The 12,882-nt window shown below is 37.9% G+C and overlaps 1 protein-coding gene across 45 annotated transcripts in view; it reads right to left on the bottom strand.

Annotated features, from left to right (window-relative positions):
- neb (nebulin) overlaps positions 1 to 12,499 on the bottom strand; it is a 108,739-nt gene extending 96,240 nt beyond the window's left edge. For 42 of the 45 annotated variants that reach the window (XM_037789707.1, XM_037789711.1, XM_037789753.1 and 39 more), the window contains exons 1-9: positions 12,380 to 12,499; positions 11,684 to 11,752; positions 11,314 to 11,410; positions 4,658 to 4,705; positions 1,701 to 1,808; positions 1,452 to 1,559; positions 645 to 749; positions 439 to 543; positions 227 to 331 (exon numbers count right to left, since the gene is read on the bottom strand). In XM_037789707.1, coding sequence (XP_037645635.1) covers positions 227 to 331; positions 439 to 543; positions 645 to 749; positions 1,452 to 1,559; positions 1,701 to 1,808; positions 4,658 to 4,705; positions 11,314 to 11,388 — 654 coding nt within the window. In that variant the 5' untranslated portion in view covers positions 11,389 to 11,410; positions 11,684 to 11,752; positions 12,380 to 12,499. Of the gene's footprint in view, positions 1 to 226; positions 332 to 438; positions 544 to 644; positions 750 to 1,451; positions 1,560 to 1,700; positions 1,809 to 4,657; positions 4,706 to 11,313; positions 11,411 to 11,683; positions 11,753 to 12,379 lie in introns of those variants that run through there. The other 3 variants (XM_037789708.1, XM_037789706.1, XM_037789720.1) reach the window with 3 other exon arrangements.
- Positions 12,500 to 12,882: the final 383 nt, after the last annotated feature.

Below are 12,882 nucleotides of genomic sequence, written 5' to 3'. Positions count from 1 at the left end.
GGTTTGCAATACTTGCTTTTATTTTTAATTTCTCTTATTATGTTCATGTTATGCACCAATACACCAAAGCAAATTCCTTGTATGTGAAAACTACTTGGTAATTAACTGTATTTTGATTCTGATTCTGATTTCACCTTGTCAGTATTTAAAGCACACACAGGTCCAACATGTGAATGTTGGTGTGTTTCCATTTCCTGCAGCTGTTGTCAGTAAACAGTAAACTTACGTCACTGAGGACCTCCTGAGCCTTGGCCACCCTGCGCAGCTCGGGGCTGTCGCTGTACGGGTAGAACATGGTCTTCTCTTCATTCCAGTCCTCCGCGTAACGTTTCTGAACAAGGTGTAAAGTCCTGAATTAGCTCAGGCGTCTCTTAACATTAAATCATAAATCAGATTTTGGACATAAAATGCAGAGCTTGAATGCCACGTTGTGTTTACTTTGCTGTAGTTAGCAGCATTCTTCACAGCCAGGACCAGCTCAGGAGCATCAGGAGGCAGCAGGTACCGGTCCTTCGTCTCATCCCACTTCTGTCGGTACAGAACCTAGAGGAGAGGAGAGGAAAGCAACACCATTAGTGGTATACATTCATATTGTTTATTGTTTTCAAATCTTGGGTATATTATTATGAGTTCAGGTGACTCACCTTGCTCATCAGTTCAGATACACGCTTGACGTGGAGGACCTCTTTGGCCTCACCATCATACAAGCTTGTTGTCCGAGCCTTAATCCCCTCCATGCGGTATTTAACCTGATGACGAAACGTGTCACTTCTTATTATTCATGACAAACATACTTCAAATAACACAAAGAGAAAATCACAATTAATTTATTCTGCATCCAACACTCAATAAATGTCAATTAATATGTTACCACTATGCTAAAAAAGAAGGGTTGGTTATTTATTATTTTTATTTAATTTTTTTATATTTTCCTTTGTTTTTTTAAATTATATCATATAAATATATTTTTAAATGTATCATTATTATTTTTCTTTTTAAAATGTTCCTTTTTAAAATTATATTCTATTAATTTATTCTTTAATGATACATTTGAAAAATGAATTAATAAAATATGTTTTATTGTATAAATACAATTATTATTAGTGTTATTATTGTATGAATTAATAAAAATAAAATGATTATAATTATTATTATATAAATTAATAAAATACAAATAATAAAATAATATTTTATTAATTTATTTTTTATTTAGCATTATTTTTTTATTTTTTTTATTCATAGAAATTTTATGTGGGGCCGAAAATAATTTGTCCATAATGTTCATTTTATTTCACTGCTCTGTTAAATGAATAAACTCATTTATAAAAAAAAACAACAATAATTTGTTGAGCATGTCTGCTCCTCATTCATAATGTCACACTCAGTGTATTGCTTATTCCAACCTTCAACCTTGAACTTTAGACAACATGATTTGGTGGTATCAGCGGTACCTCGCTCAGCTGTTCCTGGGCCTTCCTGATGCGAACCATTTCAGGAGTATCAGAGATGAAGGCAGGAGGTTTCCCTCTGGACATGTCATAAGCGTGCCGGTACTTGTTCTGTCAAGAAGAGCAGAAACGAGAACAATAAAGTAAAATAATGCACACAAAAATATTCAAATGAAAGGAGATTATCTTATTGTTTTAATACTAAATTTCATTTTAATAAAGTATTGATATAGACCCAAAGGTGTTGCTTACGTGGCTGTACTGCTCCAGCATCTTCTGGCTGTGAGCCAGGTAAGGAGTCATGAACTTGGAGGTATCCACCTTGACCTTCTTCCTGACTTTCCTGGTGGGCAACCCGGCCTTGAGGAGGACAGAACAATCAACTACCCAACTAACAGACGGGCCTCAGCTCCTTGACTACAGGAAGTAAAACTACGTCCACTTCCAACAGGGAACGATCACCAAAGACAAGAAGAAAACTGATTGTTTCAGGTATTATGCAACTGTAATGTTTTTGCTTAGATAATGATCTGTAGAGAAAACTACCTATTAAGCCATTGGCACACTACCCGCATCAGGAGCGAGTGGCGTCTGCGTTGCGTGGTGGCTGCGTGATGCAGGAGTCTGGTGTTCACACTAGACGCGTGTTGGCTGCGTGTTGGCTGCGTGTCGGCTGCGTGTTGGCTGTGTTTCTGCTGCTGCTGTCAGCCCTTTCTTTCTGCATAGAGTTTGCCTTTTAATGGCCATTTAACTTCATGATAAATATAATTTATATTTGTAATTAGTAAATAATAGTAATAATCCACAATTAAAACTCCGTACTGTATTCATTTATGATGCTTTCCAAGTCACTGCTTGTTCCACATCACTGTCCGGCACATATTTCAGAATAAAAGCCTTGTGTTAACAAATGAAGGAATTCTGTGCAAAGAAAACCCGCTTTAGGGCTTTTATTTTGAAATGAAAGCAGGAAGTGTTGATTCAAAAATAAGTCTTTACTTTTTTTCATCTCTGTAACATATTCTACAGATAGACCTGGAAACTGCAGTAAAGTCTTGCTGGTATGAAGTTAATATACAGTCACTAGATCACCTTCACTGTCTGTTGCTGCTGAGACACGCAGCTGAGACGCGAGCGGCTCGCCTGAAAAATAGGCGAGCCTTCTATTCTATAAAATAGACGTGCGTGAGAAGCGCATCTCATGCGGGCAGCGTGTCCACTCTAACCTGTTAACATGGACGCCGAAATAAAAAACAACACGCCACGCAGCCGCCACGCAGCCGCCACGCAGCCGCCACGCAGCCGCCACGCGCGTCTCATGCGGGCAGTGTGTCCACCACTTTAGTCTAATAACTTACCTTCAATAATTGATTTAAGTCAAGACTTTAAAGGGATGTGAATAAATCAGTAACAGATTCAACATGGAGCTCAGGTCGTTAGAATAATGACATGAATATGTACTGAGATAAAACTGGATGGAAGGACGAACACAGCCAACACATGTAAAGGGTTGTAAAGCGCATGAATATACAGTAACATGTACAGTATCTATGAGCATCTCTCATGCACTGCCAGGCTCAGCAACACGTAAACATGACGACGGTGACGGTATCTCATCTGGTGGGACAAAAAGCCCCAAGAAGCGTTTAAAAGACATTTCTTCTTGGAGGTTACATTGACAAAAAAAACTTTGGTAGCACTTTTTGTGAAGTCCATGTCTGTAACGCATTATAAACATACTTATAATAGAATTATAATCTGCTTATAGTGCTGTATAATTATAGTTATAAGCATTCATAAATACTCATAATGCTTTATAATGATAATCATAACACATAAAGAAAGCATTTTATAATTATTTATAAGGTCAAGTATCATAAAACTTTATAAATGATGGTCACTCTAGTGGACTATAGTAATAATAATAATAATAATAATAATAATAATAACTTTACAAAGTGCTTTGATAGACAAAGCAAAGCAAAAGTAGGACACACGGCAATATAACGACAGAAAAACAAACAAAAGCACGACAAAACTATAAGTTAAAACAGAACAATAAATTTAAAAAATAGATAAAAATACATTTAAAAGTCAGTGAAATAAATACAAGTAAAAAGAAAAAAGCATTAAACAATAAAAAGACAACATCGCATAAAAGCAAATCTATCAAAATGGGTTTATAATTAAATTAGATAATGTATAGTGTATTTTAATTCCCATAGTTGTAATACATTATAACCATAGTTACTGTATTATGTATTATTATATGATTATAAGTTACTCTCATCGGTTGCTTTAAGGAAAGTTAAAAATAATTGTACAATGTTTTGTGTTGTTCTTTCATCGATTTAAGGATATCTCTTTCGCTTTACTTAAAGCAAATGTCACACGGCAGATAAGATAAGATACGATACGATAAGATACTATAAGATAAGGTAAGATACGATACGATACGATAAGATACTATAAGATAAGATAAGATAAGATACGATACGATAAGATACTATAAGATAAGATAAGATACTATAAGATAAGATAAGATACTATAAGATAAGATAAGATACTATAAGATAAGATAAGATAAGATAACATAAGATACGACATGCAAAAAAAGAATATTCTACCGTGTTACATTTGCTTTAAGAAAAATATCATTAAATCTATACAAGAACAACACAAAACTCTTTCAAATTACATTTTAAGCAACCATTGACCACTTAGAGTACCTTATAATTCCAGTGTAATGCATTATAAAAAGATTATAATGTATGATCCTTGTAAAAACGGATGTCAGAGTGACCATCAAATATGAAGTATTATGATATTTGACCTTATAAGTCATTTTAAAATGCTTTTAATGTGTTATGATTATTGTTAGAAAACACTATGAGTGCTTATAACTATAATTATACAGCGCTGTAAACAGATTATAACACATTATAAGTATGTTTATAATGCTTTATAGACATGGGCGTTGTAGAAAAGTGCTACCAAAATTGTTATTACTGAAAAACAGTTTAATGTTCATGCAGAGTTTTAATTGATTTTTCATAAAGTTTAACATAAAAACACCACGGACACTCGGCCTTCAGTGAAATAAGCAGATTATCCAAACAGTCATGCAGACGTGGAGCGGGATGCACCACAAGGGAGGGTTGTGTCCTGTACGGTTTGAACTGTTGTCCCTTTGGGAGGAGGTGCTTTACCTGCAAGAGCTGAGAACTCTTGTGCTCAGTGACAGTCGTCGTTGTAATCTGCTCGACATATTACAAAATATAGGAGGACACACTCTGGGGTTTCAAAACGGCCACAACAACACGTTATGGGAGAAACAGCACAGTATTGTCTTTATTGGATTGAGGGTGATTTTTTCCACAGCTCTGGCGCCCTGACTGCATCAATAACACTTCACTCTACGCTGCATCACATTAGTGGCTCTTCTGTTTAAACGCCATCAAATAGTCTATCAGCTGCATAAAAGCAAACAGCTCTGTCATCTTTGTGTTTTAATAAACTGATTTCTTATCCTCTCATGACAAAGATGCATTAGTCTGAACTCTTTAATAAAGCCTATAAACTCACGGTACTCACATGACATGTTATATCATAAACCACTGTTCCTGGTATCAGTTGCTACAGCAGACAGCAGCACACAAACTGTTGTTTAGACAGCTTTATAATCTCCATGTCTGATCACACACAGACAGCATGGCTTTAGAGGACTGGTTCATCCACATTACAAAAGAAAATATGTTTTCACCTCTAGTAATATCTAGCCATGCAGATAGTTCTAGTGTAAAACTAGGGCTGTCAATCAATTAAAATACTTAATCGCACATTTTTTATCTGTTCTAAATGTACCTTAAAGGGAGATTTGTCAAGCATTTAATACTCTTATCAACATGGGAGTGGACAAATATTCTGCTTTATGCAAATGTATGTATATATGTATTATTGTAAATCAATTAACAACATAAAATAATGACAGATATTGTCCAGAAACCCTCACAGGTACTGCATTTAGCATAAAACAATATGCTCCAATCATAACATGTCAAACTGCAGCCCAACAGGCAACAACAGCTGTCAGTGTGTCAGTGTGCTGACTTGACTATGACTTGCCCCAAACTGCATGTGATTATCATAAAGTGGGCATGTCTGTAAAGGGGAGACTCGTGGGTACCCAGAGAACCTCCTTCATGACAAGCTAGTCTGACATGGTTGGTACCGATGGATCCATCAGGTTTTATAGTTTCATATGATACCAGCATCTTCACTGTAGCTATAAAACGAACGCGTTATTATTGCGTTAACTTTGACAGCCCTATTTTAAATATGCAAATGAGGCATTATCTAATGCTAACTGTCATTGAATTTAGGAGGAATCTACAGACGTATATAGACAAAGAAGTAAAATAAACACTTAAATGTGTATTTTGGATGTTTTCTTTCCACTAGTCTAAAAAGATTTTTAAAAAAGAAGACATGTTATTGAAGCAAAATAGACCAAAAACTAAAAAAAAATGACAAGAGCATGAAAAACGATGTTTTCGCCTGAGTTGTCTCTTCTTAAAAAGTAATAACATTACTTTACTTATTACTTGGGATCCAAAGTAATTAGTTAAGTTACTCGTTATATAACTATATTACAATGAACGACAATGTCCTTTGCATCTTTGACTCTTCCTCTCCCTGCCAAGGTGATATAAGTTCACCAAAATTGACATGATGTGAAGATGCTTACTGACCTGCCGCGTGTTCATGTCATCGTAACATCAGCCTACCTGGCACAAAAAACTAATTTTATTCTGTTACTTTGATTAATAACTGTAATATAATTACTGTTTTTGATAATTGTAATCCCTTATACTACTCGTTACTGGGTTAAAGTAATAACACTTACGTTTCTGGATGACTAGACACCACTAGAAGTGAGAGAGTAAACAGTTTCTTTGTGTAATTTGGTGGAAAAAACATCCATTTAAGGGGAGAACGTTGAAGCACCCTAAACCTCAGCCTATAGTAGCTGACAGCGTTCCCACACATAGCATTCTGCTCCACGAATAGCATCTAGCGTCTAACTTACAGCCTGCCTGAATTACACTTCCCTTTACTGAGGAAGTATTTACAGTCACGTAAGGTTGGCTGGCGTTGGAAGCTAACCAATAATCTACCAGAAACCTAGAAATAACCAGAGCTGCGAGAAAGAACATCTCAATCATTTTCTTTATCAACATTTGTAAGAGGCTTCAATATCTTGATCCATCAGACAGGAGAGAACCATAGGTGTGAATGAAACCCCCACATTACACATCAGAAACCTCTCTACCGGCCGTCAGACACTTTTTTCCATCACCTCTCCTAAGCACATTTCTAGTGCTGTGACGCTAACACGCTCCAGGCTACCGGAGTGTGATTTACAGCACGGTGGCTCGTCTCATTAGCCCCCCCCCACCTCTCTCTTTACCTCTCCCTCCTCTCCATCTCTCTGCCAACGTGCCGTAGATGTCCACTTCTAAATTTGTCTGGATGCCAGACAGAGAACTCTACGCTCCGCCCCTAAATGACCTGAGCAGTTAAAGGGACTGTATGCAAGTTTTTACACGTCTTTTTATTGCCAATGTTAGAGGAGGAGACCTTCCACGACTTTCTGGGTTTCCACTATCAGACTGCTTTTAAAGGGACTGTTTGTAAGAATCAGAAATGTCTTGTTAACAGCGACACCTGTGGACATTAAGTCAACTAAAGTCAGCGTCCTGTTGCTGGCGCTTGTGCTCGCTCTACATAGACATGAACGAGCATCGCTCAACACAGTGAGGAGACACACGTCAGCTAAAAGCACAATATCACTCTATATTTCAGCTGCTTGGCAGTAATGTTAGCTGACCAGACCAAGGTCTCTCCATGAATCAATGCTGATCCTAGTGTTGGCTTTTCCTGCCTCCGCCTCCCGACCGCGGCCGGAGGGAACAGGGGAGACACCGGAGTTTTGGTCGGAGACGATAACGTTTCTCTCTGCGGAGCCCCGTCACTTCACAAGACACGGGAAACCTCTGTTGGTCTGGAGGAGCTGCAGCAGTTATTTCTGCACAAACGTCCACTTTCACTAGATATTCTCAGAGCTAAACTAACTCTTCTGCAGTGTGGAGTGAGCAGCATGCACGTGAGAGTGGAGCGAAATAGCGAGAACGAGCGAGGTGTGTGAGTGAAGACAGGCAGAGCAGCAGAGTACAGCAGAGACTCCGGTCCTGGAGACCAAAGCTACGGTCTCCCCCGCGTCCTCCGACCGCGGCCAACACTGTTTAACAGACGGGCTTCACTAGATACAACCAAGAGGTTTTGGTGCTTCCACAGCGTGGCCACACGCGAGCGCGCATTAGACACGGACCCGCAATGATTTATACATGTAAGAAGCTACAAACAGTCCCTTTAATTTCTCCCAATTTTAGTGCTATATCTGGTTTAAGCCCGTTTAGCAAAACAGGAATGTGACCGACATCGGAGGAAAACTAGGATCAGCATCTGCCGAGCCATCGATTCACGGAGGGACCTTCGTCTGGTCAGCTAACATTACTGCTAAGCAGCTGAAATATAGAGTGATATTGGGGTTTTAGTTGTCAATCACGTTCAGTGTCATGTGTGTCGCCTCACTGTTTTGACCGATGCTCGCCAAAGAATGTATATTGCTAAGAAGTGAAAGTCAGCACCCAGCAGCAGAGCTACGCCTCCCCCATTTTGGACTGAAAGCAACTACCAGACGCCAGTAAAACGTCCGCTTACAACGAGACTTACAAAATTAAAACTAAATTATTTCTATTCTGTTGTCATATTTAATGTCTTTACTGAAATGTCCTGTGTTAAACAATACAAATATTATAAATATTCATACTATAATAACTATTTACTTATTTATTAATTAAACTTTTTGCACGTCCGCTTCCCAGAGGAGCATAAAGTGAGCAATGGACAAAAATGGAAGTTAGAAAAATCCAGCAGAAGTATAAGAGGTTGTGTCCTGTGCTTTTGCCCTGCGTGTTAGTAAATAGCCTACAACTCCATTAAATTCTGTTTATATCGTGCTACTAGCACTACTAGCTACTGGCCGATAGCCGGTTGTTTGGGAACAGAGACGTTAATACATCCACCACGGTACAGCATATAAAGCCCATAGGTGTATTATAAGATAATAAAAGTGATGAATTACAGCCACTAATATCCATTATTACAGCTGCATACAGCTAGCAGGAAGCTGGCAGAACCAGATCTGTAATATGAGTGTGCAGGGCGGTGCGGTCCCGTGGGTCTGATGCACGTTCATTATGCCGAGGAAAATAACTCTGAATTCAGCTGTTAGTTCATTTTACTACTTTTAGGACATCATGATTTAAATGAGGGATATTTAAGTGTTCCTACTGGGAAGCTGATTTACCTCAAAGACGTCTCTTTATACATCCACGGGCGTACATTGGCGTTTTCGGTCCACAATGGCGGCAGCGCTACCGCAGCTGTTGTCAAAAAAGCACCGGAGTTTCGCCTCTTTGCTTCTGTACTCTTTGGCGACCGGACGCTGACTGATGTTGACTTAACGGCCACATGTGTCACTGTTAACAAGTCATTTCTGATTCTTACAGAGTCCCTTTAAGTCATTTTTAAGTTAATAACTAGATAATCAAACTAGGTCTAAGTTCTCGTGAAGGTTTTTAACTTTATATTCTCATGTATGAGCTGAACAGCACTATGTTTCTCCCCATTCTGTAGATTAAATAAGAAGCCGTCTTACTATTTACTCCAAACAAATTGCAGCTTTTCTCCACAGTGTAGATGAAAGTGATCGTGAAATCAGAGTGTATTGACTTTATCCATTTGTTCCGCCTCCCAAACGATTTACATCTTTACAGCAAAGATGGTAAATCTATTTGAAACAGTTGATACGTTATATGGGAGTTAAATGACGACTAAGAGACAAAAACAAAATCATTCAGACTCCCCTATAAGATATCAGCATTGTTATTATTATTGTTATTCATAAGTATGAACAAATACAAGGCAAACTTTAATCCTATTTCACCAGGAAATATGAGATTAATCTGTTAGCCTTCTGTTTTCACTCTTCCATTGGACACTGACAGGGAGACCTTCAGAAACAATATGAATTCATACACATAAAAACATCCTGAAATGTTGAGGATACGAGGTTTGATCACATAATCTGGAGACAAATATGACGGGGGGGGGGGATTGGTGCGAAATGTGATTGAGAGTTTCAAACTAAAAACAAAATGTTAACTTCCAGAAACCGGCATGCTCCTGAATTTTACGTAGTCTAATCTTGTGCTAGCGATGCTACACAGGAAGTAGGACTGGGCGATAGTTCAATATAATAATAATAATAATACATTTATTTTATAAAGCACTTTAAAAAGTGCTCAAAGAAACTTCAAATGGTAAAAAAAAAAATGTAAATTGATAATATATAATAATTTATTGTCTTTCAATGGAACCGTATCGTGATGAAATCATACATCGAGATACGGTGATACACAAATACGTTGTCTAAATTGATAATAAAAAGCACACTAACTAAAGTCTTCTTAAAGTTACTTAATTACATTAAAAAATATTTTTCATTTATCAAGTATTTAATTCAGACAGGAGTGTACAAAAATAGGCTTTCCCTTGAGTTTACTTCATACAGATTATTTATTTATTTATTTATTTAATTACCACAGTAGGGCTGCATGATTTTGAAAAAAAACAAACATCCAAATGCGATTATTTTGAATGATATTTAAATTGCAATATAATTTTTTATATTAGAGGGAGTGAATTTTTTTATATCATTATTCTCATTTTCAATGAAAAAAACATATTTAAATGATTATGGTGTGATTTTTGTTTGGATCTGTAGGGAAGTCTGTAGAATATGATGTGTAGGCCGGGACATCTCTGCAGCAACACAATATTATTTAATTTAAAATTTGACACACGTTTAATAAATATTGTGATTTCCTCCTCATCCTGCGATTTGAAGGCCATATTGCGGCTTTGATAACATTTTTAAATGTATTCATGTATTTATTTATATTAATTTATTATTATCATTGCTATTATTATTTTTATTCATAAATTTAAACATTTAATTTTTTATATTTTTATTTTATTATAATTATTACCTTTTTTTCCTTTCCGTTGTTTTTTATATTTTGTTTTTCAATTTACAGTTACAATCTGTTATATGTACATATTATTTTATTTGCTGTGGTTTAGGTTGTCATCTTTTTTCTTAAGGAAACAATAAAAAGAAGAAAAGATTAATTGTGCTGCTCTAATTACCAGAAAACACGCTATATCATGATTCATGATATATATCGTTATCGAGATATGAAATTATATTGGGATAGAAGATTTTGGCCGTATCGCCCAGCCCTAACAGGAAGCATACCATCATAATTTGGGAACCATTACAGCGTTGCAAACTGAGACTGAGACAAAGACTTTATCTTGTGCACTAGACTCCGTTTATTATATATACAGTAGGATGGCGTATTAACGACCTACAGTATGGCTGCCGGACATCTTTAGAGACGAGACGGACAATGTCCCAGTAAAATATTGTTCATTTTGAAATAGATCTGATTCATGAGGCCAATCCAGGACTTAAAACTGGTGTCCGTCTGAAACAGGATCCACCAAACTGGTTCCATGAACTGCTGACTGACGGGGAAGGGAGGGGAGTCACTAACTTAACTATTCATAGGGCCTGCAGATCACCTCAATCTACGGAATCACAGCTCTGGATGGGAAAAAATAATCAAGAATAGTAATGAAAGTAAAGAAAAGCAATCTTGAAAAGACAACTTACCTCGTCCAGGATCTCCTCCTCCTCAAACTCCTCATACTCCTCATACTCCTCATATTCCTCCACAACTTCCGTCATCTTGGGACGGGTTTTAGAGGTTCTGCGCAAAAACACATAACATTTATTCATTCATTGTTTAAACTCTGAAGTTTTACTTTACTTAAATGTTGTATCAGTAGCTCAGTTCCAGACAGCTAAACTGGGGCTTAGACAAGAGGATCAAAAGGACAACTGCACCAGTGATATTTTAGGACGCTGCCGGTCATGTTGAACCCAGTCACCCGATTCAAAAATAGGAATAATTCAAAGCAAATGCATGCTATAATAAAAAACACACAATCATATTGATGTTAAACCAATGTGCGTGCCATACCAGCGAAAGGTTCCCGCAGTATTTCCTGACAGTCCACTAGGGTCTCAAACTCCAACTTTGTGATTTTCCCTTAAAAATAAAAATGTGTTCACAAGTGTAAATCAGTAAATTACAACAAGGAGAAACTGCAAGATTAGGGAGGTGAGAGTACAATTATAACAGGTGACATGTGTGACAGCCACAACACAGCTCCTCCTAGCTGACGGCTGGCGACAGCTGCCCCGACAGTGCTTCAGCTATTTGACATGTAAGCTAATGCCTCAGCCTGATTGGTTGGACTCTGTTTAGCAGAGACGGTGGAGCAATGCCTTCTGAGGCTGCAGGTTAAATATAGGATGGCACACTAAGTACCTTTTTTAGCACTTCATTGCCCTCTCTTTGAATCAAAAATATAATTTATCTCTGTGAAATAACAAGAGATGAAATTGATTGGTAGAAGGACAAAATAGCCAGACAGGTGTTGAACAAAATGGCCTGCTGAAATTTCAAGTACATCCAAAAAGGTAGGCCTGATCTTCTCCAGTCTGGCAGATCTGGATTGTTTGGTTATTCCTTTAATGTGCAGCAAAGCCTTTGCACTCCTTATCCCTCTCAATCAGCTGGATCCAGTCGGCAGCAGATGACGGAAGTCCAAGCAGATGGAAAGCCATGCAACGCGTAGAAAATATGGATATTTGTGCTATTATCTCCGCTTACCGGTTATATCAAAGTTTTAAAGGTCTCCCCACAAGCCACCAAAGCCTCCCCAGCTTCCCTCCAGAGAAACGCTGTGCAACGGCACACAGCTGCGATTTCTACCCAGGTTATCATGTGGCCCAAGCAGCCAATCACACGCCAGCGCTCTCGGGTTTCAAAATCTAAATATACCTAAATGATCCTTTCAGAAAAGAGCACCTGTTGAGGCCAATGCATCAGCGGTACAGTCATGAGGAAGGCAGTGGGGCACGGAAAACACAGGAAAACACGGGAACTAGCACCACTCTGTGTGGTTGGGTGCGTTGACAAATGTTTTTTTTTGGTAAAAGGTTGGAGTTTGGAAGTAGGTCTGACCCTGGGTGAGGATATATGAGCCAGTGAAGAGAAAGCCAGCTGAGGGGCTGAGAGCCAGATCTGTTGAGGTCATCTGTTAGCTGACCCGGAGCTGGCTCTCAAGAATCAGGTCAACGTTAAACTGAGGAGACAGAAAATAACAAAACAAG

Source organism: Sebastes umbrosus, chromosome 13 (assembly GCF_015220745.1).
Source record: "Sebastes umbrosus isolate fSebUmb1 chromosome 13, fSebUmb1.pri, whole genome shotgun sequence".
Lineage (NCBI taxonomy): Eukaryota > Metazoa > Chordata > Actinopteri > Perciformes > Sebastidae > Sebastes > Sebastes umbrosus.
This window is presented reverse-complemented; position numbering and strand designations above follow the sequence as displayed.